The sequence below is a fragment of the Tasmannia lanceolata genome, unplaced genomic scaffold (genome assembly GCF_043159265.1).
Source record: "Tasmannia lanceolata isolate RefF3 unplaced genomic scaffold, GAP_Taslan_0.1 ptg000008l, whole genome shotgun sequence".
In the NCBI taxonomy this organism is placed as follows: domain Eukaryota; kingdom Viridiplantae; phylum Streptophyta; class Magnoliopsida; order Canellales; family Winteraceae; genus Tasmannia; species Tasmannia lanceolata.
The window spans coordinates 13,805,570-13,833,076 of record NW_027518685.1 but is presented as its reverse complement, the minus strand read 5'-3'; the positions used below and the strand labels follow the sequence as shown (position 1 = coordinate 13,833,076).

Sequence of the window (27,507 nt, the reverse complement as noted above, 5' to 3'; positions counted from 1 at the left end):
GAAGAAACATGGTCACTAGACCCCCATGGTGTAGAAGTGATCTCCCTGACGATGATGAACGGACACTTCGTTCCTCTCAATACTCAGTCGCAATATCTCTAATACCTTGCGGTGTACCACCTCGATGAAGTGGATGAAAGCGTCGGCCTCGATACTGGGCTTCCCAGGACAGGGCAATAGGGGTACAGTCTAAGAGGTCTGGATGGGAATGGCCACGAATGGTTTCAAAGGAATGAGCAATGGAGCTATACTATGTAAACTCTGTTGTAGGCTTAATAAAGTTCCATTGATGATGTTCTTCAACAACTAAGCATTTCTACAAATATTAATTTTGGCCGACACCGAAACTGAAATGGCAGAAATCCGAAATTACCGAAACGTACCGAATTTCGGCTGAAATTTTGGTAATTTCGGCGAAATTTCAAAGAAAACATTAATTTTTTATTCCTTTACAAAATTTCGGCCCCAAAAACCGACATTTCCCTCGTCTTTACTGAATTTCGGCCAAAATTTCAGGATTTCGGCCGAAATTTCGGTTTCGGCTAGGTCCGAAATATATGCCGAAACCGAAATTTCAAACCATGGTACTGACCACAGGGAAATAGATGACAATTATGGAAGTTTGAATTTTAATGGAGCGACTTACCTTGCGCTGGGTCACACAAACTGTCCTCACATGATTCTCATCAAGTACTATTTCATTGTGCTCGTCCTGACGAGGTTGATCATTTGTGATTTATTCCCTCATGTAGGGCACTTTCATCATGGAGACCGTTTTGTACTTCAAGGTCCTTTCTTAGCTCATCATTTATAGGTTTTGCTAAGATTGTTTGCGGATTGATGTCCTACGTGGACAATCAAACAATCTGTGACTCAGTTCATCACATTTAAAATATTTGGAGGTGGTCTTTTGCAAATTGGATCTTAGAAGTTTGCTCGTTTCATCCGACAGTTTGGTGGGAGTGCTCTTAGAAAGGAGAGGTGTTCAAATGACTATCCATGGGATCTCTAGTGGATAACTAGTGGACCTCTGTCAATGTCCTTTCGTCTCTCCTTCCTTTGTACAAGTTGATAAACTATATGTATATTTCTAGGGTTTCGACATTCCTGAGAGCCTCAAGCCCAATACGTTTTCTAATACGATTTAGGACATTTGCTAATGAGATTCAATGCAACTCTAATCTCGACTAACATGTTTGAGTGTTGGCCCAACTTAGCATGAGTGTGTTGTTGTGAGTGTTGGTCCAACTTTAGCAAGAGTGTGCTGTTGCCGGGCCATTCGGGGCTGGACTCGTTCTGACCCCTGTTGTGGCACAATTGCCCCGCAAACCATGGTTTAAAGTGGATAATTTGGTATAGAGGAGGAGAACTCTTGGGGAGACTCTAACTCAGACTTTTACCGAACACTTGGGGGTTGGAAATGAATGAACACTCTAAGGGATCTGTGCTCTGATACCAATTTGGTGGAAATTTATAGGTTCACAACAACTTGCATTCCAAAATCAGATTAAATAGGTCATAATAATCAAATAAGCCATGGTCCTTGTAGAAATTTTAAGCTTTGGATTTCATTCATCAAATAGAAATTAAACAACCAATACATGTTTCACAGTCCAAAAGGAAAGCAGCCACTAATTGGAAATAAAATCAGGTCTTGATTTTGTTATGACAAATATTCTCCTAAGTACGACAACTACAAGGTTGTGGCCTTTTGGGTTCAAGCTAGCTAACCTATCAGAAGAAAAACAGATTGATCAGCATCCTAGATTTACATGTATCCCTTATTTAGAGTTATGAAATAACATGTCGGCTCTGTCCTGGTCTTGGAAATTGTCAAAAACTATTATAATTGTCAGGGTTACTTCCTCATTTAATTAAAATTATTGACACTTCATCGTTCCAAGGGAATGAATTGTGCATCTATTTTCAATAAGTGATTCTTTCATTAAACTTGCCCAACCACATGTTCTGCATCTTGAAGAACAGTAGTAAACTAGTAAGATCTGGAGCCGATTTTATTTTTTGAATTTTATATCCTTGTAAACTAGTAATATCTGAAGCCGCTTTTTTTTTTAAAAAAAAATTTTATATCCTTCATGCATTCGATTGAGTGGTAGAGTGGCTTGAGATGGTCAGATTTTCTTTCAATTTATATTGTTAGTTGTAAAATAGAAAGGTAATCTAGAACAATTTAAAGGCCAGGTGCTAATTTTTTGTTTGTTGGGTATTATTGATTTATGATTTGTGGTTCTGATGTACTTATATTGGACACGTTTTGCCAAGTTTATACTCATGTGAACTATGGTATTTAACTATGAAGTTAAATACTCTTATGTTTTCCATGACATCACCTTTCATCTTGCAGTGGTCTGATGTATTGTTTTTCAGATTCTATCAGAGCATCGAAGTATTGTGAACTATCTGCAGAAGTTTCACCCTGATGATGATGGACCATTTGGGATAACAGCCACATGTCTTGAAACATTCATCAAAAGCTGTGCTGGCTACTCTGTTATCACTTATATCTTGGGGATAGGAGACAGGTAAACCACTTTTCATTCTGTGTTCCAGATTGTGGTTGATATATGTTGCTCAAATCTTTACTGGGATCCATTCTAGCGAGACACATCATCCTATAAAGACGAAGCTGTCATTGAGTTTGTTTATGCAGCTACCATGTACAAAGATATGCACGCAAAACAAAATTACAATTGTAAGAACTGTAGGGGTACCATAGTTTTTTCCATTAAAATCCCTCACGTTTTTTGAGTTTTTAGTGTTGTAAATAGGTCCCACATATGTATTATGGAAATTTTAAGTGGGGAGCAAGTGTTTAGGTTTTTAGAACTATATACTTGTTAAAGTATAAAAGATAAATTACGCCTTTCTCCAGCAGCTTAAGCTTTTGGAGAAGTTGTAAGTTAACAATACTATACTTAACTCAACTCAACTAAGCCTTTGTCCCAAACTAGTTGGGGTCGGCTAATGAATCCTTTAGAAAATTTTCACGAAGAAGGTGAAAGAGTCTACCCGGCTCAAATTGACTCAGTCTAATCCTGACACTAGTTGGGTTCGTCTACATGGATATTTTCTTCCATTGTCTCCTATCCAAGGTCATGTTCTCTGTTATGTTCCTTGCCATCAAGTTTTTAGAACTATATATATATATATATATATATATATATATATATATATAGTCTATGTTACAAATATCTCCAATATTTTCAAAATATAGCGTTTTTATCGCGACATTTTGATAAAACGACAAAAACTCGAACTAATCCCGAGATTTTAAAAATATAGCGATACTTTCCTTTCTATCATAAAATATCCCGATAATATCACGATATTATCCCGATATTTTCACGGTATTTTTTATTTTATTCTTAAATTTAATAAATTTATATATTTTTAACTAATTTTATTTTTACGGTTTTTTCCCGATAAAAACCCGAAAAAAATAAAAAAATGTAATATATCCTTAGATCTTCCCTTGCTGAGAAATTCCCGAGAAGGACATTTGTGACATAGTATATAGTAAGCCCCATGTCGCTTTTCTTTTTATAATGAGAATGATAATGATGGATGTTATGGATGTATGAATGAATGACATAGATTATTCTTTGATACTTTGCAAAATTGTGGGTGTGAAGCTTGCATCCTAAGTTGTGATGCCTTGATCTTCTCGAAGGTGCGAAGCCTGGAACAAGGGTCTGATGCCTATGGTATTGCAAGTGTGATTCTAGCATAATTTTCTTCATCTTTGGTTGGGATTCCTAGGAAAACTCTTGGTGGGATACCTTGAAGTCTCTTGTTTCTTTGAAGTCTCTTGTTTCCCTTGCAATCTGTATTTTTCTTTTTTTCTTTTCCCTCTCTTCCGTTCTTAGTTTCTTCCACACAAACAATCTGTTCAGGAATCGGAAATATTCCTTTTCCTTGCCTAAAACCTAAAAACTCTATTTTTTCTTCTTTTTTATCACATCTCCTCTCAACCAAAACCCTGTGTCCCTTTCCCAAAACCCTTGCTTGCAACTTCCCGGCATACGTGTGAAGCTTCACGGCATATGTTGACAATTATCTGGCATATGTATGTGCCCTTCTAAACCTACCTGAAGGCTAGTAGTTTTTTTCTAATCGAATCACATACTTTAGAATCCAAAACCTTAACTTTCCCCATCCTTTTTCTCTCCTATTCTCAAACATATTTTCCCATATTCCTAAATCATCCAGATTTTCCTCTTTTTTGAACCTTAAACGCCCTCAAGAGCCTTCCCTTAAACTTCTCAATCCGTGATTAAATGTGCAGACATCATCCCTTCCATAGATTCATCCTACTTTAGATTTGGCATCAGAGTGAAGTATCAGTCTTTCCTTCAATAGTCCAGCATCAAAATTGGTACCAAAGAAAAGTATTAGTCCTTCCTTCAACCATTATTCATCATGTCCTTTGACGAACTTAAAATAACACCGGGCGCTCATGGATTTCCATATCTTCCTCCTTTTCTTTGCCATAAATTCGTTGGGCTCTTGATGCAAAGCGAATCCATAGGTCCGTTAAAACAAAAAATTGGAGAAGGATGATTTCTGAAGAAAGATATTTTATGACTTTTTTTTTTTTTTTTGGTGAGTTTTAGAAACATCATGTTACAGGCGAAAATGGGGTTTGAAGCTTCTAGAATTTCAATTTTGACGTATGAAGGTTGAATAAGGAGTGGTCTGTAATTAGAAACAATTTAGGATAGAAAGTAATTCTTTCAACAGAGATTTTTCTTTGGAAAGAATCTTTTTTTTTTTTTTGAAATAATTATTGCTTGTTTAAGACTGTTTAAAAGCGTTGTAAACTTTGAAAGTGTGTAAGACAGATCTAGGATTTTGAAGAGAAAGTATTATGGACTTGAAAATAGTCTATTTATATGATACAAATACTCTCCTTGGGAGTTCTCGATTAATAACGAATTTGAAATGTACGCAGGTTCTATTCTCTCTGCTGTTTTCTCTTTGAGGTGGCTCTTCTTGTCATTTATTGAGCTATATGCTTGGTTTTGTTTTCGGTTGAATTCTTGAATCTAAGTTCAAAACTTGTGATTTTCGTTGTATTTTTGCTACCCCAGCTCTGTTTTTCAATTTTTATGAATGCTCACAGTTTTGGTGGTTCTGTAAGACCTAATCCTTTTGCTATACTCGGACAACTTAATGTATGCTTTGTTAAAACTTAGCGGCAACCTTGTAATGGAGGCTTTCCGCATTAATTGAGTGTAAATGCTTAAGGAAAATCTAGATATTGTCACCAATGCAGAAAATAACGAGGGTTCTTGACATAATTATTTTGTTGTTGTTATGCAGGAATTATAGAATAGTCCTGGCACTAAGAAATTGTGGAAACACCCCTGTATGATGAAATGACAAATAATTATTCCCATCATGCATAGATTTCAGCATAACCTCATAGAGTTAGACATCATAGAAATGCTGTTTAGTGTTGGAAAGAGTAAATTAAGTAGAATATCACTAAATGCTGTTTAAGCACAAAATATCAATAGATAAAGAAGTTTGAAAGTGTTTCATGAGCCGAAGTTTTAAACGAAGCCTAGCTTATTTGAACTGAGCAAAGCCAAGCTGTATGCTGTAAGTTTCCTTCTTCCTATTTCTCTTTCGAGTGTCTATTGTTCCCCCACCCCTCCCTCTTGTTTTATTGCATTTCCTCCTATTCTTAGGTCTGTGTGTACCTCGAAACTTGGGCCAGATTCTTTGATAGAGCTCCCCTTCTCAACTAACACACACACACACTCTCTCTCTCTCTCTCTCTCTCTCTCTCTCTCTCTCTCTCTCTCTCTCTCTCTCGTGTGCGCGCGCGTGAGTGTGTTTGTGTGTGAGTGTGTGCGTGTGCATGCATGTGTGTGTCTATCTGTGCCTGCATGTGCATGTGTCTCCTTGATATCTTCTCATGATTTGGAGATGGTTAATTATTTATCTGAGATATGATTTGGTAGTACAGATAATTTCAGTGAATCTTGGTGTTAGGCCAATAGACTAGGGGATCTATTTCTGTCTCACTTGCTTTGCATCTATATCACTTGTTACACATACACAACCATTGGAACTATTCTAATCTCTGTCTCATGTGAAGATGAACTTGTAAGTAGATTATTACTTTCAAGCATGTGCGCGCGCGTGTGTGCATGTGCCTGTTTCCTTTTATACCTTCTCATGACTTGGAGATGGTTAATTATTTATGTGACATTTGATTTGGTAGTTCATATGCTATTAGTGCAGCATGGTGTTGTCTACGACGACTTAGGCCAATAGATTAGATCTATTTCTAATTCATTTGCTTTGCATCTATATCTTGCACACACGACAATTGAAACTATTCTAAGCTCTATATCATGTCAACGTGTGATAGTGCACTTGCAAGTACATTATATTGCATGTGTACTTTTCTGAAGTGGTCCATTGAATAAATTGATCTTGGTGTGTAGGCATCTAGATAACCTTCTCCTCAGGGACGATGGACGCCTCTTCCATGTTGATTTTGGTTTTATTCTAGGACGAGATCCTAAGCCATTCCCTCCACCAATGAAACTTTGTAAAGAAATGGTCGAGGCCATGGGTGGAGCAGAAAGGTATCATCTCTTTTTTTGCTCTCTCTCTCTCTCTCTCTCTCTCTCTCTCTCTCTATATATATATATATATATATATATATATATATATATATATATATATATATATAATGCGACTAATTAACATCTTTAGCTAATCATCAAATTACGGATTCTCAATATGCATAAAATGCTACCTAGCTTTTGTGTTTTTTTCCTTTTTAGCGATTCTAGCTAGATAGTGTTAATTTATTATACCATCTGTATGTTTCACTATGAGTGACAACTAAATGATTAATATGCAATAAATTTGATCAAATTATGCACATTCAGGTTATGCTCCATAATGTTAATTTGATATATCTTTCATTAAAGAAGACAAAAATTTCTACTTATTGTATAGTTGAATTAGAGCAGGATTTATTTTCATATTTTGTATTCATTTAAAGCCAGTTACTAGACATGAGAGAAGTGATTTGTAGGTATCACCTCCCAATGTGTAGGAGAGACTAGGCCCTGAAAAGGCAAGGCGAGGAGTTCAGTAGGACTGGATTGACGTAAAATGAACAGAACCGTTTTAGCAAATCTTTTTGGACCAATTGGAAATGGAAATTAGATGGTTAATTGAATAACACTGGGGATTAAGCTAATCTGTTATTGAGAAGAATGCCATAGATAGTATTGAATTGACTGCTAACAGTTTTGGGGGCTAATTGATATGATAAAGAGTTAAAATATGTGTGTGCTATTGATGCATGCATACAGACATACACATATACATACAATCATACATGTATTAGTATTCCCGGCCCCATGCTATGCATGGGTGTAAAATGGCGGGCCCCACCCTATAACAGTTGGTGTAAAATGGTGGCCCCATGTTATGCATAGGTTCACAGATGGTTGACCACCCCGTCGAAGCTTGATCTACCTCATCCCATAAAAAATTTGAGGTGTAAAATGGTGGGCCTCACCCTATGCATGGGTGGGTGGAGATGGCGGGCCCACCACGTCAAAACATGGGTGTAATTTGGTGGGCTCCACACATGCTAGGCATGATTATAAAATGTTGGGTGCACCCTCATCACAACATAGGTGTAAAATAGTGGGCCCCACCATACGCATGTGTTTGGGTAGAGATGGTGGGCTCACCAGATCTAGTGTAAAATGGGCCCCCACCCATGCTATGCTTGTGTGTAAAATGATGGCCCCAACCCTATCTAAACAAAAACATGAGGTATCAAGAAAAGGTTTTCCAATAAAATATTTTCTTGGAAAGAAAGAGAATGACAATGGAAAGAAAGATGCTGTGTGTGAGATAGATAGATAGATAGATAGCGTCATATTTTTATTTTTATTTTATACCATATATATTTTGTTGCTAAGTACTTGGTTTTTTTTTTTTTTTTGAAAAATGGAAAGTACTTGGTTAATTATATGATATTCATGAAAAAAACTGTTGTATTAAAAATGAAGTTTTTGTGGCTAGATGAAAAACGCAAGCTGGAAATGAACTAAGCTGTTTCAAAAATTCTTTTTACACTACCATTTAAAAAAAAAAATTCTTTTTAGACTTGCTAGAAAGCACTTGGTTAATTATATGATATTCTTGAAAAATCTGTAGTATTATAAATAAGTGAACATAACATCTAGAGTTATGATCAATGCATAGCTGTTTTGTTTGTGGCTATATGATAAAGAGCGAGAACATGTGCATGGTATTGATATTTTATTTATTGATGCATCATGTATTGATATTTATGACTGCTTACAATATTTTTTTTTAATTCAAAAATTTACTCATTCTCCCCTTACTCCCGCAACCCAGCGTAGCATACAATCTTTTCTCTTTCTCCGTGATTGGTGCAAATTGAAGACGTTCCTTGCTGTTTTGTTCCCTCTTTCTAAGTGCATTCACATATTTATGCATGCATTGTATGTTTTTGTTACACGAATTTGTGTATTGTCCATGTGTTTAGTTGTTTGCATGTGCGTGTGGGATTATGCACATGCGGGTAGCTCTGATTATCTGTGTTGATACTTAATAGGTGTTCAATGGTTTTTGTCCTGATTCCGTCCTTGTCTATGTGCAGCCAATATTATACCAGGTTCAAATCCTACTGCTGTGAAGCATACAATATTCTTCGAAAATCTAGTAATCTTATCTTGAATTTGTTCCATTTGATGGCCGGTTCCAATATTCCTGACATAGCTATCGACCCTGAAAAAAGCATCCTGAAGGTGGCTCTATCTTTTCTTGCGATTACCTCATGCTTTAAGCCTCAGAATATGTGTGTGTGTGTGTGTGTGTGTGTGTGTAATTTGTTTTATTGTAACCTTAATTCCTCCTTGTTCTCTCTTTAGCTTCAAGAGAAGTTTCGGCTGGACTTGGACAATGAAGAGTCTGTCCATTTTTTCCAGGATCTTATCAATGAGAGTGTCAGTGCATTGTTCCCTCAAATGGTTGAGACCATTCATCGATGGGCTCAGTATTGGCGTTGATGGCAAAATCTCCTTGATGTGACAGTAAGTTTTTTTCTTTCTCTTGTGATATTCATTGGGTTACTTTTGTTTGTTTTGGTTCTTGAAGTTTCTTGGATGCTGATCTTGCAGCTTTTCTCTTCTGTTTGGAAAATGGTCAAATCGCCACGCCTTTTTTTTTTCCCGAAGTGATCATAACTTAAGGGAGATGATAAATCCGCACCCCCTGCAGGATTATTCGCACCCCTTTAACGTGATTTGATGTCAAAAAGCGTTAAACTTTAACGCTTTTTGACGTCAAATCACATTAAAGGGGTGCGAATCCTACAGGGGGAGCAAATTTATCTTCTCCCTAACTTAATTCATAATTCAGATGCCACTTGTTTCTTGATTCAAGCATGGAAAATGCTAGTGATTCTGAGAAATGATGGAAGTGTGCTTGGCAGTTAAGGAAAATGCTATCAAATTTAAATGCTGCATCTAAGATTATGCAGACCACCAGCTTGTTTCCACCATTTATTTATTTTCATTCAGGTCTTGATTTCTTAACCCTCAACCCTTGTTTTATGCTCAAGATATCTCCTTCACCCCTGGTACCTAGCCGACCACTAGCTTTTTTCCACCTTTCTTTCTCAGCCTATTTCCCTTCCTAGTCCAGTCATGAGCTCCCTACCAACCACCAAACATTTCCTTAATATTCAAGAAAAAAAACCTATATTTCCTGCCCACAATTTGCCCTAACCGACGACTTCAAGAAACCCTGCAACCTGTGTTCCTTTATTTTATTTAAAAAAAAAAAATGCGGGTCTTTCTGCTCAACCGAGTTCCAGACCAGTCGTAATTCAGTCCACCTCTACACAACCCCACCGCAACAGTCCAGAGCTATAATAACAGTTTAGATCTGTAATAACAGTTCAAATCTGTCATTCCAGTCCTCACTTTAAAGTTCAGTCATAATAATCCTCTCTATCCATCATGCAGTTTACCTAGTTTGCCTCAAAACCCCTACAGAACCTGTTCCACTATTCCCTTAAGATATATTCCTCCTGTAGCCTTAATAAACTTTTACCCCTCTCCTTACTGCTGTGAATCAAATCAGCAGACCTAAGTTATCTTCCCTCACCAGTCCTACATCAAGTGTTATTAGAGATAAAATATCTACTTTTCGTTCCTTTTGGTCATGCATCAATTAGACACCAATCGACACACCACTCGCTGTGTAACAATACAATACTCTTTACAAACCAAAGGGAAGCTATATATAATTTGTTTTATACTTGACAAAACGAGATGATCTCTATTGAAAATGGTCTATTTTATTGATCCATGTCAGAGAGATCTAGATATGAAGATCCTTCAAACTGAAGATTTCTGAATTAAAAAACTGGTTTTTATATTTCGCTTGGGAGAAGGAAAAGTGGAAAACTAATAAAGTGCAGCCTTTAACAGCTAATTGAAAGGTATAAATGGAGAAAGGAGCATGTTTACGAAAACAAGGGACTGGATGTCGTTTCCCAATTTATATTATGCTCTCGACTGTCCATAATATTTTGATCAGTTCCAATGTTTTTTTTTTTTTTTTGGGTTTCTTATCATGCCCTGTGATGTTTGACATTTGTTCAGATAAAGAAGTAGCTTGGCGGATCTCATCAAGGCGCCCTGTGGAGGAGCAAGCCACATGCTTTCTGTATATTATTTTGTACATATTCAGATCAAAGGTAATCTATGACATCTCATACGAGTCTATTACATTCTTGTGAAAAACATTGCTAACACAGCCCTCAAGTTTTGGGGTTTTTTTCGTTTCATTATTAGCTAAGCATTAAGCACAGTATACACAATTTCAGTCAAGATTATTAGGCCTGTAAGCAAAAGGAGTATTTTAGTTATTTAAATTCATACCATTTGATGCCCACAAACTACCTGTTTGGATGCCCAATATTGATTTCTCAACTTTGGTATGGATTTGAATGATTTTCTGAACCGGGTTTGTGCGAAAGTTTGCTAACCACAAATCCCAATCCGAACCAAGTGAACTGATGAAACAGGTAGCATAGGTTGAGCGCATTATGGAAATTGGAGCAGCTTTTAAAAGCTAATTAGAAATGTGTGGTGTCATTATTAGAATAGGGGTGTGTGGAAATCATTTCCCTTCTTTTAGTTGTGCATTTTTTTTATTTTTAAGTCAATCATTATTTGCTTTGGTTTTAGTCACTTAGATGACCAACATTTGTGCATGGAGTAGATCCACATGCATCCACATGCCCATTCTCTTCTCTGACTCTAACCACATGCAACCATATGAACATCTATTATTCTTCTATCAAGATATTGATGTGAGAAATAGCAGTATCATTGGCCAACTATCCTTACCCGGTCTCCCTGGCAAAAAAAACTACAGGTGGCATGTAGTCTTGGGGTGATCTGGAACGTTCATCTCCCACTATGCCAAATAGGTGGTTCTAGCTATTCGATCAAAAAAAATTTGTAGGTGTTTTTTTATTTTTGGAAAAAGTTATTCTTGATATTTGTAGGCATTGATGATCGATTGCAAATCTCTCTCTCTCTCTCTATCTCTATCTCTCTTTAAGTGAAATCAAGTGGATCTTCCAAATGGAATATCTGTGGGACATAAGGCCCTGTTTGGATTGCAAGAGTTTTTTGGAAAAGTTTGGAAAGGAAAAATATTTCTAAAATTTCTTATATTTTTATACAAAGGAAAAAAATAACTTGAACCAACGCCATTCAATTTTTTTCTTGGAGGGGCCTTCTATTTTTTATAATCTCCTTCTAAATCAATTATAATCATATCAATTTCCTCTAAATTATGGAAAAGAAAATTTTCCCAAGAAATTTTTTTCCATCGGAAATATTTTTCTTGCAATCCAAACAGGGTTGAGGTTATCACAAATTTCATAATTTTCCGATAAAATCATGGGGCCACATTATTGGATGATTTGACATAAATTTGCCCACTTTTCACGTCAAATGAGGTTATAACTTATAACGGGGTGTGCAAGTACTGCAAGTAAATAGAAAAGATAAATGTAGTTTTTCTCCAAATTTCTCCAAAATCCTCCAAACAGTATTCAATTATTAGGAACATTTACGGTCATAAATATAACCAAACAGCTGAAATTATATATTGTTCATGCATTTTTGCATGCAGTGGATCTCCAACATTGGTGCCACTACCGTTGATATTTGATCCAACGACAGAGCTGTCTTGGATCAAACATTAGAGACGGCGTAAAAACTTGATCAAATAATATCTGTCTCAAAAAAATGATTATTAATATAAAAGCATAAAGAGAAAAATAAAATATGCAAATTTTAAAGTGGTTCAACAATAGCCTACATCCAAGAAGGTGAAGCTGCTCTGCTCTACATTATTTTCATTTTCTACTAAGGCTCTGTTCACTTGCGTTCCCTGGAAAGCAAATCCTTGGAAGACAACCTCGTTTTTCCTTGACAAGATAGAATTCTCGTGTTCACTTGCTTTCCAGTGAAAATAGAATTATACATGTGGAATTTTTGCAATAAGTCAAAAAATGACATAGAAAAGCCCATCCCCCCCTTAGAGATTTCATTTCCGACCAAAAACACTCGGATTTCGTTTCCCTAGAAAGCTCGTGCAAAAAGAAGGACAAGTAGTTTCCCTGGAAACCTTTTCCCGCGCAAGTGAACTGTCCAAAAACAGTCCAGGGGAACCTTTTCCTGCACAGATTCTCCGGATTTCTTTTCCTAATGCTACGTCAGATTCCCGAGAAACATTTTCTTTTTCTTTCCTGGGAAAACAAGTGACCAGAGCCTAAGTTACATTAGTCATCGTTTCTCATATTTAAGAGAAGGAGAAGAGGTAATGTAAAACACGGAAAGGGAGATTGAGTGAGAAAAGGGGGAAAAAAAAAGAAAAAGGGAAAGAGAATAAAGGAAATAGGAATTGAGAAATATGTTGATGAAGAGAGGAGTGCTAGTATCAAAATAAGGGGCTGATATCATCTCGCTACTTTTTATTTGTACTGTGGTCCACCCTGAGGGTACTTTCGTTATTATAAGCCGAATAAAAGGTTACTTTGGACCTGACAGCCTTTTTATTCTCCATTGCTCATTATTATGTTTCCCCATTTCCGTTGGTGAAAAAAAGCAACTCTCTCTCCCTCGAAAGTTTCTAGGGTTTTCTTCTTGGAAAGGTAAAATCCTCGTAACGATTTTCGATTTTCTTCTGCCAAATCTCTATCGAGGGTTTTATAATCTGTAGATCTCTTAACATCATCTATATCCATCGTATGTATCTCGTATGTTTGCAATTCCTTGAAGAATAGTGTTTTTTAGATCTTTGACGTTGTGCTAGATCCAAACCAGATTTCTTATGGATTGATCTGATTCCACTATTTTCATTTCTTCAATCCATTGATTTTAGATATTTGTAAGTTGAAATCGTTTTTGCGTTTTGGAACCCTAATTTATCTTTTTTTTTTTTTTTTTTTCTATGATCGGTTTTTTAATCTGGTTTGGATCGAGCTGATTCAAGGTTTTTTGTTTATTTTTTATTTTTTTCTATCATAAGATTGTTGAGATCTTTGAATTCTTCTTCTAAACACTTTTTTGTTTTGTTTTGTTTTTTCTTTCGGTTTTCCTTTGAGCTCAACGCGTAGATCCATTAAAAGTATTTTAATCTGCAGGCGTTTTGATCTGTCTGAAATTATTTGAAGGTCGCCTGTTTTGGATTATTTCTGGTTTTAATGTGGGGTTTCTGGGGTCATGTTTAGTTTTTGATGCTTTTTTGATCTTATAAGATTTTATTGGAGATATGTTGTGTTTTCCTGTTTCTAGTTGATCTAATTTAATTATATTTTGTGTGATGGATCTCTTACCCATAAAGAATCATGGAGGAGGATTGATTCTTTGGATGTGTCCTCTTTGAAATATCATCTTTGGAAACTGTTATGTTTTTATCGCATGGCTTTTTTTAATCCTTTCTTGGGTTCATGTTTAGTTTTTATGCTTTTTTTATCTTATAAGATTTTATTGGAGATATTGTTGTGTTTTTCTGTTTTTAGTTCATCTAATTTAATTATTTTTCTGTGATGGATCTCTTAGCCAGACAGAACCATGGGGCTCACTTTCACGAAGCTTTTTAGCCGGCTTTTTGCCAAGAAAGAGATGCGTATTTTAATGGTTGGTCTTGATGCTGCTGGTAAGACTACTATCTTGTACAAGCTCAAGCTGGGAGAGATTGTTACCACGATTCCGACCATTGGTATGTAGAAAGTTTGAGGAATTAAAATAAAGCTACTGTACTCACTTTTTATTTTTTTGGAAACACTTATCTTGATATTACAGGATTTAATTGATTGTGGTCTTTCCATATGAAACTGCTGAAGGTCTATTTAGTTTCTAGTATGCTTTGTCGGCAATGGATATACTTTTTTCTTCTGAAACTTTGTTGTTGGAGAGAAATTATCAAACCACCGTGTATATTCTTTTGAGGCAACTCTTCAAACATTTTTTTTTGAAAAGAACTCTTCAAACAATTTTATTATTACAAATCCTGGCGTCTATGAGAGTCCTCCTGGAAGGGCGAGTTTTATTTTGGAGGTTTTCCTATTTTATTTATCTTAGTGTAATTGAATGGAGTCTTTTATTAAAGTGGGTAGATTCACGGCCATAGCTCCGCTTTTGGCTAACCCTTCTCTAGCTCTGTCTTTGTGAGCTAAATAGCATGCATAATTTAAGCTCATTCCTGTGAGGGTCTTGTTTTCCAATTAATTGTGATAAAGCTATTTTGTTTATTGTATCTGTACATGTGCGTAGCTATGTTATTTGTTGTATGTGTGTACATGTGGGAAGCTATTTTGTTTTTTGTATGTGTGTGCATGTGTGTCTGTGCTGATGTTTTTTCTTTGAATTCCTTGAGCAGAGGCCTTATTAGCTATTATTGTTGTAGTTCCTCAAATGATTGCAAATGCTTTATTGAGTAGCATTATGTGAACCGAGAAGTTTGCTTCTTTTTTTTCAATGCCCATGCCTTTACTCTTTATTTGAGACCCTAAAATTTCTTGCAAGACCCTTTATTTGAGTACCTAAAATTTCATGCATGCCATATGCAACTACAATGTTTTCATGATGGAATTGAATGCAGTTTTATGGCATTTTATTGATTTTTTTTTCTTTTTAAATGCAATGTGAATGATTTAAGTAAACCAAGCATTTCTTGTTCTTCAGGGTTTAATGTGGAGACAGTGGAATATAAGAACATCAGCTTCACTGTTTGGGATGTTGGGGGTCAGGACAAGGTATGGGTTTCATTTTTTGTTTCCCAATGATACACAATTATTAAACGGAATTTTTACAGTTTATAATTTTCTAATGAGCAATAAATGCTATTTCTATAGATCCGGCCATTGTGGAGGCACTACTTCCAGAACACCCAGGGTCTTATATTTGTGGTGGATAGCAATGATCGGGATCGTGTTGTTGAGGCCAGGGATGAGTTGCATAGAATGTTGAATGAGGTATATTGCATTCATGTCTTAGCTAAATCTATTTTCAAAAATATATCAGCGTGCTTTAAGTTAATGGCTGCTTCAATGGTGTTCTAGGATATTTGAAGTTGTCTCTTCTGGATATTATCTTCCATCTTGTTATTGCTTTATATGGATTGTCAACTTCTTTTTATTTTAAAAATGAGCTGACAAAATCTGTTTCCAGTGTGACGTTCCTCTCTCAGTGGTGGCCTATTGCATAGGATACCAACACTGTTTTGAGGACTTGATACCAATTGTTAATAGTTTTCTCTTGTCATACCACAGTTGTCTAGCCTAACTATGCCTCTGATTATTATTATTTTTATTATTTTTGAAATGTGACAATGCCTCTGAATCATGGTTTCAAATTTCGGTTTCGGAATGCGTTTTGGTCCTCACCGGAACTGAAATTTCGGTCTAAATCTGACGAAATCTATGAGAATAATTTTTTTCTTGTACAGAATTTTGGCCGATTTGGCCGAAATTTCGGGAAAATATTAAAAATGGAACAAAATCAAGAATTCCGTACAAAATTTCTGGAAAAACGAAATTTCCGTCATTTCGGACAAATTTTCTGGGTATACACAATTTAGGTTTCGGTCTCAACCGAAACCTGAAATTTCTGACTGAAATTTTGGATTTTGGTCGAAATTTAAATCCATGCTCTGAATTACATACAACATTGGAAGTGCATTCTGAATATGCATTGCATATGTTGTTTTCTGGTGACATGCTAGCTTTAGAATGTGGGGTTCTTTTGTGTACCTTTGTCACAAATATCTCCGATTTTTTCAAAATATAGCTGTTTATGAGACGACAAAATCCCAAAATAATCCTGAGAATTTAAAAGATATAGCAGTATTTTCATTTATCGTGATAATTTCACTATATTTTTACGATATATTTTATTTTTTTCTTAAATTATATATTTTTAATTAATTTTATTTGGGATTTGCTAAGCGCCATCGCAAAAGGCTTTTCGCGGCTGGTCTGTTGCACGTCAGACCAGCTACCTCGTGAATGGAGACAAAAACGAGGTGGCTGGTCTGATGTGCGACAGATCAGCCGCAAAAACCCCTTTGCGATGGATGCTAGCAATTCCCATTTTATTTTATTGTTTTTCCAGAATTAAATCTGAAAAAATAAAAATAAAAATAATAAATCCAGAGATTTTCCCTTGCCGAGAAATCCCCGAGAATGATATTTGTGACTTAGTTGTGTACCACATGAAGGATTATAGAAAACCATTTTTTGCGCCATTTCATTTGGGTTGCCCTACCATGGATGCTCTGTAGTCCTAAACATCCATTGAGTGGAAGTGAACTGTTCGTATCATCAGATCAAATGGATTTTTGCATGTTTAATGTTGATTGTCAACCACTTCCAAAGTTCCATTTGCAAGCTATCAGTGAATGTCGTTTTTGTACCTCAGTGGACCCTTGAAACAAAAAGGGCGATAATTACCTATGAGGAAAAGTCTACTCCTTGGAAGGTTAGGATTGTCTTATTACTGTCAACATTATAGTCTGAAATTTTGCGAAAACCGGATCCTTTAAGCCAAAGCAACCCAAACGATTCTTTTACTTATCCTGACTCATATACTGAAGCTGTGGCTTTAATCATTAGCGCTCATTCAACCTTTCTTCCATTAATTGAGTGGTTGTAATCACTATAGTATGTTTGGAGGAGGAAATGATTGCAATTATGATTTTCAATCGTTTGTGTTTGATATATATATTTTTTCTCTACCAGGCCCATCAGCCTGCAGGTTTAACATTGTCGAACAGTTTTTATACCTCAATGTACCCAAGTCACGGTGTGAAAGTTTGCAAAAACTGAATCATTTAAACCGAAGTGACTCAAACGACACTGTTTCTCCCTATCTGTGTCATATCCCAAAGTTGAGGTTTTAATTATTGGCCCTGATTCAACATGCATGAGTCTATTAATTGGATGGTTAGGATCATCTCTTCACCAGATTTTTTTCACGAAGGGTAATCACTACATAGTAAATAGGAGTCGATTGCAAGGATGATTTTCTATGCTTTTTGTTTGATAGAAAAATGTCCTATTTGTATTCGCTACCTCGTCCATCACCCTGCACCTTTAACATTGTCTAATGCTCTTGTAAATCTTCCATTCGTCCATATTTCTAGAAAAAATATTTCTTGTTTCTCATTCCCATTCCCACAAGTGTAACACTATCAAATCATACAATTGTAAATGCAAATCTATGGCTGGAGATGCTTTTGAGAAGCATCTAAAGTAGTATTGATATTGTGAGTTCCTCATAAAATTTTCTGTGCAAGCACCGTATCAGCCAGTGGAGTTTGGCATACCCTTCATGTTACATAACACTTATCAAATTGTCAGCAGATTTAGATTTAACACAAAAAATTATATTACAAATTTACAATCTTGTTAATTTTATTAATCCAATCTTTTAGATGTGAATGTCCTCTTTTTCACGCCATTCAAGAAAATTAAAATAAAATAAATGTTCTCTTTTTTCACTATAGTCAATATCTCTAAGATCATAAATGTTCGATCAAAATAGCTATATTGGCAAAAATATTGGCTGTAATCTGAAGAAGTTTTGATGGTTTGCCTGTAGTCTGAGTTTTACAGTTCCTTGGAGAATGAAACTTTGGGTATCTGAAAAGTCTTGTTCTACGAGAATTTCTGGAGATTTTTGTTGTTGTAAGAAATGATATGCTGTTGTCGGTGATGGTTCCTGTAAACAGAAAAAAGAACAGAATGGGTAAAATTTCATAACTAACCTTGAATGTGTACTAAATCAGTGATAGCCATTATTATGCTTTTAGAACATCGAAGTATCGAACACTTGAATAATTTAAACCTAAGGGTCCATTTGGAGGTACGCAGTAGAGAAGTGAAAGGAAATGAACATAGATTCCCATTTCTTTACTATCCTTTTGGAAAATTTACAGCCGACAGGGACTGTTATGTGAATAGCAAATGGTGATCAAACAATGCTAGGAAAAGGAAAATACATCCTTTTATTGAAATGCATGTGAAACACAGTTCTCACCATGGCTGGTGAATACCAATACATGACAAAATGGCGCCTCACTTGCTCAAAATTCGATGTATGATTCGTGTTCATACATGCACATCTCACTTGTACACATCCTTCTAGGTGGTAATTTGCTTTGCATAAAGCTTCCCCTTCTCTGGTATTTCTTATGTTACCATATTGTGCCTTAATGTGTATATAGTGTGGGTGGGGTCCCATATCAGTGTGCAATATGAGGTGGCATATATGTAGTGGCATGTTGGGTTTTCAGTCTTGTCATGAGACTAGTAAACGTAGCGCAGGTCAGGTATCTTTAATTCGCTACACAAGTTACACTTAATAATCAATCTTTAATGTTAGAATTAAAAATCAATCTTTAATTTTCAATATGGAGGAGATTCTCTGTCATGGTCATGTTGTCTTTAATATTGTTATATTAAGTTCTATTTTTTATATTTTAGGTATCCATCTTTGAAGCTAATTTGTGTTGCCCCAATTAGTTTCCACTTTAATTGTTTTTTGAAAATTTTTATTGTTGTTTTTTGGTTGAGTATATCACTACTCATTAATTGATTTATATAAATAAGAAGAAATGAATAAAAAGGACTGACATCCATAAACCCTGGTGGTAGGATGAATTGCGAGATGCTGTGCTGCTCGTATTTGCTAACAAACAAGATCTTCCTAATGCAATGAACGCGGCAGAGATAACTGATAAGCTTGGTCTTCACTCTCTCCGCCAACGCCACTGGTATATTTCCAGTTGTACCTTCCCAGTACTTATCTAATTTATGCAGTCTTATCTCTTGCCTATGAGTTTGATTTTATGTGATCATCTTCCTTTTTCAGGTACATCCAGAGCACATGCGCCACTTCTGGTGAGGGACTCTATGAGGGGTTAGACTGGCTCTCAAACAACATTGCTAACAAGGTAAGTACTTGAAAACACCATCCTCCTGGTTTGAATATTTCAAAATGCATTGAGAACTATTAACCTGATTTCTCAAATAGAGACTCCTGCTAGGAAGATATACCTTTGAACAGAGGTCCTTAACAAACGTCTATATTGCCACAGATAGTGTTTTACGTGATGCTGTCATCACGTAAAACACTATTTTTATGACAAAAATACTCTTTGGCAAGATGATAAGCATGGCCTCTCTCTGGTTTATGTCCCAACATTAGGAAAGCTGTTTGGGGCATTCCTAAAACAAGGGTGTCTTGGTATTGTTTTCCTTTCAAATATGCTAGGAAGGAAGGCACGAGACAAGCTGGACGCACAAGGGAGGGGGGGGGGGGGGGGGAGGGGCTGAAAACAGACATTTGTTAGTTTTGAAGGGGTCGCCCACATGGGGAGGGAGGGGGAAGGGTTGAAAACAGACATTTCCTAGTCAGAAAAGTTATGAGAGGGATAACTGGGCCTTGTGGCAGCCAAGTGTTTATAGCGGCGATGCTTTTTTATCGTTCGATGCCGCCGGCTCTCCTATCATTGTGAAGCAGAATTCACCCTAAAACTTGGGTTTTTGATTTTTTTTTTTAATTTTCCATAAAAGTTGGGAGCGTGGGGTGCTTTGCTTTTAGTATAGTATAGATAAATTCTATCTTTTGGTTAATTTATTTAGGGCGATGATAAATTCACACCCCTCAATAGGATAATTTGCACCACTTTAGAGGAAGGAGGTATGTGGCAGACTTTTAACGGTTTTTGACGATTACAGGGGTGTGAATTATCCTAGGGGGTCACCCTTTATTTATCTTTACATAATTGTTTATCTATCAGATTGCATGATTTGTTCTTTTATGTGCATTTGCAGGGCTGAGATGTTGAGGTTGCTGCTATCTATTAGATGTAGGGGTAAATATCATATAGGATTTCTCGAGGTAAGGGAGGAGTGTTTTGTGTGGTTGTGATTGAAATTTGGGAGACTCTTTTGTCGCTTGTGTTTTAATATGTAATAGGAAATATATGGTGGATACTGCTACATTACCACCTTTTGATTTGGACTGGATCTTTGTTTGAGCTAAGTACTTTAAGCTGCAACAGTAACTACTACTAGTTACCCAATTTTTTTTATATGCGTCTGAAGATTTACTAGTTTCTCCTTTATATGCGTTTGAAGATTTACTAGTTTCTCTCTCTCCTCTCTCTCTCTCTCTCTCTCTCTCTCTCTCAAAATGTCGTTCTTACATATGATGGATGCCGTAGTGGGGCCTAGCCCCTATCTGTTTTTGGATTTTGAAAACCGATTGTGAGTCGAAAACTGATTATTGGCATGGGTCTTGTATTGGGTTGGGTTTCAGGTTGAAGACTTCGGATTTAAAGAAAAAACAGAAACTGGAGCCAACATAATTACTTTTTTTTTTTTTTTAAATTTTAAATGGACATTTATTATTCCAAAGAGTGCGAAACAAGCGACATGTAAATTATTAAATATCTATTAAACAACGTAGGCAAATTATTTAATAAAATATTGATATAATTGTTTTCATTGAGGTGATCAGGTTGTGAAGTGAAAAATAATAGAGTTCCTTCTTAAATTCAAGCATTCAGAGATTTTTTGTGGGAAGTTCTGTCTTTTTCTACGATCTTTGAAATTAGTCACTATCCTAAACTAAATATTAAACCGGACCTATAAGTTTCAGCGTTTTTATAAAAAAATCTGACCCGACCCAAACTGAGAAAAGTAGTTTTTGCTAACTATTCTTAGATGCTAAAAATTCTTTCTATGTCGAATAAAAGACAATATTCCACGACCGAATCATATATGAACACTATTCCTTGTTGAAATGCTCCTTTAATCCTTGCTTCAATTGATAAACCACTTGGCCTTGTAGACTTAAATTCACACTTGAAATCCTTCGAAAGAATCACACCTTAATTTTCTGTAGAGTAAGGATAAATATTTGGTATAGATTATTGGTGGTACGCAACCTCAATTAAGGTTGAGACCGACTGTTGTATAGTGAAGCACGGCATTATCTTACTATGGGCCCACTTCTTAGGATGATCCAAATACTGGACTTCATCCTCACGCAGCGTGTAAAAGCTCCACTAATACTTCATATTCCATGACAACTAATGGGACCCACCTTTGTTTGCCCTTGCTCTGATCAGACGGTCAAGACCCACAATAATCAATCGAAAGGTGCTTAGATCAAAATAGTTAAAAGATCTTTTGTCTAGACTTTGATTCCAACAGCGGTCCCACTAAAATAGACGGTTTAGATGGATGGACACGCGTCAAATATCCATGAAACAGATATCACCAAACTGGCATTTTTTTTATTCACAAACGAATCGAAGAGAAAAGAGGGAGAGGGTGCGAGAGAGAGAGAGACAGAGAGACAGAGGGAGAGATGTTGAGAAATTGTGGAAGGAGAATTCTAGGGTTAGGGCAAGAACGTACAAACCCTAGCGCCTCAATTGTGCGTCTGTACCACGAGCGAGTGGTGGATCACTACAACAATCCCCGCAACGTTGGATCCTTCGACAAGAATGATCCAACGGTGGGGACTGGCCTCGTCGGAGCTCCGGCCTGTGGGGATGTGATGAAGCTCCAGATAAAGGTCGATGAAGCTTCTGGAAAGATCGTTGATGCGTGCTTCAAGACCTTCGGATGTGGATCCGCGATTGCCTCTTCTTCCGTAGGTGCGTAATTTACGAATCCATGGAATTTTTTTTTTTTAAAAATCTGTAACTTGATGACTTGTTTCAAAGGGTTCTAGGGCTTTGTTTATAATTGATTTTTTTTTTTGAGGATTTTTGGTGAATTTCCTTTTATTATGGTTTTGATACTGCTTTCTAAATTCTTATTTTCAGCTACTGAGTGGGTGAAGGGAAAACAAATGGAGGAAGTGGTCACCATCAAGAACGTGTGAGTTGTCTTTTTTAATTTCATTTTCCTCTTTATGATAAGTATATTAGCTCTGTTCTGACATGTTTTATGTATTTTGATTATTGTTATTTAGTTAATTTTCCTGATCTATCATATGTTTATTATTGTTATTATTATTATTTGAGAAGATCATATGTTAAAATTTGCATATGCAGCTTGCATGGTAGGTACTTGATGGAAAAATTAAACTGTCTCTTTGTTCAATACTTAATTTGAATAAGTAACATGAGTCTTAGCCACGGCAGTGTCTTTATTTCCCTTGTTTAACCTTTCATTTCTCTTAATACTATTTAGTTTGTTAGAGTATGACTGGAAACATGGGTAGTTTCATCATGGTGAAGCCTTTGTTGTCTTTATTCTGCATATACAAAACCTCCAATCAAACTTTGTTGGTTGGGTGTTAAAGGAGAGGATTGTCATGGGCACCTTGTTTCTTGATGTGATATAAATCTCATGGAGGAGCCTAAATGTTGGCCTATTTGTGACCTGTGGTATCTTTCATCTTTGCTCATAAAATTTTATTGGATTTACCCAAAAAGGTAGGTCTCAGTTGGAACCAGATGGTCCAGATCACATAAAAACTTGCTTCTCCATCAATTCTTAGATGTAGAACAATCCTTCCCACAACATAGCAATTGATCACCTTGCACAATATTGATTTCAAAATTATCGAGAGCCATTAATATGTCATAAATTTAGTAAAATATGGTGGGGAGATTCAAGGGAGACATGTATTCCTACTTGTGACTTGATGTGACTCCATTCATGAGTCGTACAATTGTGATTGTTTAACATTTTAGTCACCCATTAACTGTTAAAATTTGCTCATTTGGGATATGATAAATTCCAGTTGAGCCATTCTACCAACCACCCTTAGCCAACAATCCAGCTGCTTCCGTTGACTATACAGTCTATGCAGTTGGTTCTATCGCTTTAGCGGAAGAGAGCAGCATAGACTGTTCAGTAAGAGAGCTCTTTTGTAATCCTCCCCATCAGTCAATTTGAGGATGAAGTAGTTGTGGCCCAGGTCAATGAAGTCAATCTCCTCATTTGGTCTCCACATTTTCAGAATTTTATTATGGAAAAAAAGGTGCCAAATGCAAAGAATGTAGAAAGGTTCATTACTTCTTGTTCTGGAGGACCAAAAAGCTGCCAATCTTAGAAGGTACATGCAATTATCACTCCTCAAATTACATGTGCTGACTTGGATTGTGAGGAGAACTTTAATACCACTAATTGATGCAAACCCTAGGTTGTGATGCCAAATTGATGTGAACCCTAGGCTCTGATGCAAATAAGTAGTGTTTGGTTGCCAATCTCGTAAGAGTAATGGGAGGGGGTGTCATTACCAATGTAGAGAGAGAGAGAGAGAGAGAGAGAGAGAGAGAGAGAGAGAGAGAGAGAGAGAGAGAGAGAGAGAGAGAGAAGGCAAAATTCTACTTGACAAATTCTTCATTTTTTAAAGGTGGATGGCATGGAAGGTATAAGTATGAAACATGGTTGCCACATCACTAGACATGCAATAATTATCTTTGAATCTTGTCTAGTAGTCTCTAGGTATTGTGATGCTAAATTGGCTACTAGACACCATAAAGTTACCCAAAAAACTTTTTTCTACTTGAGCCATCCTTTTGAGGATGCCAAGCATGTGGCAACCAAACAGGCCCTTAGGAGCTTGATATGTTAGATTTCAAGTAAAGTAGCACAACCAGTCTTAAAATTCTGATTAAGCGACAAAGAAGTTAATCAAAATTGTATTAGGGTGTTTACCTTGAGAGATAAATCATTAATAGATATAACTCACCTCAAGCATCATTAGCAATAATAATACTCACCAAAATGACAATTATATAAATATGAGAAGCAACAAATAATGGGTTTGGTTATAATATAAAAATAGAGAAAATGAGGACTCTATGGCCCAAAATAACCACCGGTCTGGTGAAAGCAATCTCAAGGTTAAAATAAGTGCAAAGGTCGTAGGTCAAAAGGGTACTGGTGAACCAAATCAGGGCTAATTGGTCTGGAAATCAAAAGGACCAGATCCACCCAAAAAGTAAGCGCATCAACCCAAATCTCATATACCAGAGGTCCAAGAGGGTGGTGTAGAAGCCGTGTATGTCACAACCGCCACCAATCATACGGCCAAAGAGGGGGAATATTATGGAGACAGGCTTGTGTAAACGCCCCAAAAATCACTTATATTTGAATGAGAGGCTGAGGGCTACTTGTATCGGTCATAGACGATAGGATCCAAATTCTTGTGGCTAGCAGCTCATCGATGACTAGTTCATGTGGTGGTGCGTGATAAGCCACTGAAAAAGGGGCAGCATGGTTTGGTGCTTCATTACCAACCTCTAAACCCTATTAGATTGCAGATTTCAACCAGCAGAGATAGGTCCTTGAGTCCATTGTAAATGTGGGGGATGTAGGAGCACTCATGTTGGCCTTAATGATGTTGAAACTCTTTGCAGCTTCCAGGGTCCAGTGGAATACACCTCTCTTCACTCACTCGGTGAGTTATTGGATCCTAACCATCAAAAGTTTGACATGAGTAGAATGTATTCCTACTGACTACAAAAACAAGAGACAGATTGCAGGGACCCACAATACTCAAAACCCATATAATCTCGCCATTAGTCAGAATTGCTGAAAGCTGTCACCCTACAACCTTTTCAATAAATCTGAAACAACTGCAACCTGGGTTCCCAATTTTGTTTCATCATGAAGTATTCAATATTCTATTGGTGTCTTTCCATACTGATCTTGCTAGGATGGTGCAATGGGCTGGCTTCAAACCATCCTGGCTGCTTGCTTAAGCATGACTTCTTGAGGTGTGAATCTTTTTCTGAAACTTCGACCCTGGTCATATCTTCCTGAGAATTCTTTCTCCCTCTCTCTCCTTCAAGTCCTATCCTATTTTTTTGTCACCTGTGCATTAGTTCCATACTCGTTTTGCTGCATAGGCCATCACCAACCCCCTTTCTCAGTCCTCACTCTTCTCTACCTTTTCAGTCATATGCTGCCAGAACACTTCAAAATGGGTCCTGGCATCAATTTGTAAGTGTAAATTTGATACCCATGATGCACACAAAATATTTTCTCTTCTTTATAATAAAATCTGTTAAAAACAAGAAGGGAAAATTATGCATCCATGGGACTATCAATATGAAGTAAGAATTCGGAGCGAACTCACTCCAGAATACCCACTTCATTTCTCTCACTTTTCTGCTTTTTTTGTCAGTGATTTTCGGTCAAGCTCATAGCTACTATGAAACCGAGTCTGGGCCCCGGTATGAGATTTACTTGTGATATCTCATCCTCATACCAAATTTCCCACTGGTGAGGTGTGATTTTGTTATATATGAATGTAATAGCTATATTGTCTGAACAGTATTATAAAAACAATTTATTGTGCTTATCTTGTGCTTTTGCTTTTTGTTCTCAATTCTTTATTTGTTCTGACCATCTCGGTCTCCTCCGTCTTTTCGTCTTAATAAAATTTCTAACATTAAAAAAAGTATTATAAAAACAATTAAGCATCCATATTTTGTAACATCTGGACGGACCATAAAATTTAGTAGTGGCCGAGTGGGATGACATTCATGAAATGGAGGGATCACATTCCTAGGAGGCATGGGACAGCACCAGCACCAGCACTAACCTGCATTTTGCAGTGGGTCTCCTTCTCTAAGTGGCATATCGAGATTTTGGCAGAAATTTTTCGGGATTTCGGCTAGGTCCGAAATTTATGCCGAAACCGAAATTTCAAACCATTGTTAACATCATTGCTTTGTTATTAATTATCTTCTTTTATCATGTGCATTTTCTCATGATATTGCAGAGAGATTGCAAAACATCTATCACTTCCTCCGGTGAAGCTACACTGCAGTATGCTTGCAGAGGATGCGATCAAGGCAGCTGTCAAAGACTATGAAGCTAAGAAGGCGAGGTTGTCTGCCGAGTCTGCACCCCTTGAGAAAGCTGCTGATGCTTAAAAACAAATGTACACACAAAAATATCTGTCCACAAGGAATTATACGTTGGTATTTGTTACAATAACGGATGGTCTTTGATGTTTAGCCAGTTGCTTCTTTCGGTATCTGATAGACTGATATGTGTAATTAGTATTAAAAATATTATGTACTAGTTGGTTATGTATGTTTGCGTGTATGTTTACAAGATTTTGGAGTTTTTGTACAGTGGAAAGGCCATGCTTGTAGTGCAGCCAAAAAGGATGTCAGTGGGTTCATACGAGTTGGTGATCAAACCCGTTAATTTGTTGGGTCCCACATAGATTGTTCATGGCTTCATGCCACTACACAAGGTGAGGATCATCCTAGTAATTATATGGTAACCACGCGCGTGTAGTTCCGTATTGGTGATACTACCCTTGATATAATGGTATTTGATCCAACAGCAGCACACTGTAGCCACTGTTGGATCAAATATCAAGATAGGGGTTAGAAGATTTTAGAGGCAGGTCATTGTCCTTTCTACATGGGAGCTTAACAAATGAATGGTTTAGATTACCCAATAATGTTTCTTTTCATTTCGGTTTTTTTTTTTTTTTTTTTTTTTTTGCCGTCTCATGTCTTTAAAAATACTTCACGGGCGGCCACCATATAAAAACTCAAAAATAAAAATAAAAAATACTCTTTACTTTGCTCGTTATCTGGTTAAATTGTTCACCGGCCAATCAACCGTGGACTTCGCAGACTTTGAATGTGCGGACACTTGGGACTCTTGAGAGTACATGGACTTTACCGGGAACTTTTTAGAATCATGCGAACATTAAAATTGCATGTTAGCCATCGACAGGGTTAATATTCAATTTTTACTACTACCCTTTGGGTTTGTGGGTTGGATTAGTGGATCTAAATACTGGTGTGCATTTGTGGGCCCCACTAATGCCCCTAAATAAAGAAAGATTTTAGGCCTAAGTAGTGGGTAAAACTTATTGG

General features: G+C 36.7%; 3 protein-coding genes across 7 annotated transcripts in view; all 3 read left to right on the top strand.

The window, feature by feature from the left end:
• The window catches only part of VPS34 (vacuolar protein sorting 34), a 32,759-nt gene extending 21,760 nt beyond the window's left edge, over positions 1-10,999 (top strand). For 2 of the 3 annotated variants that reach the window (XM_077388030.1, XM_077388032.1), the window contains 5 exons: positions 2,389-2,543; positions 6,480-6,623; positions 8,693-8,840; positions 8,964-9,125; positions 10,704-10,999. In XM_077388030.1, the coding sequence (XP_077244145.1) occupies positions 2,389-2,543; positions 6,480-6,623; positions 8,693-8,840; positions 8,964-9,101 (585 nt within the window). In that variant the 3' untranslated portion in view covers positions 9,102-9,125; positions 10,704-10,999. The remainder of the gene's footprint in view (positions 1-2,388; positions 2,544-6,479; positions 6,624-8,692; positions 8,841-8,963; positions 9,126-10,703) is intronic. The other variant, XM_077388031.1, reaches the window with a different exon arrangement.
• A 2,120-nt stretch (positions 11,000-13,119) lies between these two features.
• LOC143884449 (ADP-ribosylation factor 2-like) lies at positions 13,120-20,721 on the top strand. 3 transcript variants are annotated; one of them, XM_077388029.1, is made up of 7 exons: positions 13,120-13,273; positions 14,184-14,343; positions 15,309-15,379; positions 15,479-15,598; positions 19,280-19,398; positions 19,497-19,578; positions 20,462-20,721. In XM_077388029.1, the coding sequence occupies exons 2-7, from the start codon at positions 14,196-14,198 to the stop codon at positions 20,465-20,467; spliced, it is 546 nt and encodes a 181-aa protein (XP_077244144.1). In that variant the 5' UTR covers positions 13,120-13,273; positions 14,184-14,195; the 3' UTR covers positions 20,468-20,721. The 3 variants fall into 3 exon arrangements, with proteins under 3 accessions (XP_077244144.1, XP_077244142.1, XP_077244143.1); XM_077388027.1 differs by lacking the exon at positions 20,462-20,721 and having other exon boundaries at positions 19,497-19,605; XM_077388028.1 differs by lacking the exon at positions 20,462-20,721 and having other exon boundaries at positions 13,139-13,273; positions 14,188-14,343; positions 19,497-19,605.
• A 1,213-nt stretch (positions 20,722-21,934) lies between these two features.
• LOC143884448 (iron-sulfur cluster assembly protein 1-like) lies at positions 21,935-26,727 on the top strand. Its single transcript, XM_077388026.1, has 3 exons — positions 21,935-22,296; positions 22,468-22,522; positions 26,388-26,727. Exons 1-3 carry the CDS (start codon positions 22,005-22,007, stop codon positions 26,539-26,541), a joined length of 501 nt encoding a protein of 166 aa, XP_077244141.1. The 5' UTR covers positions 21,935-22,004; the 3' UTR covers positions 26,542-26,727.
• The last annotated feature ends 780 nt before the right edge of the window (positions 26,728-27,507 follow it).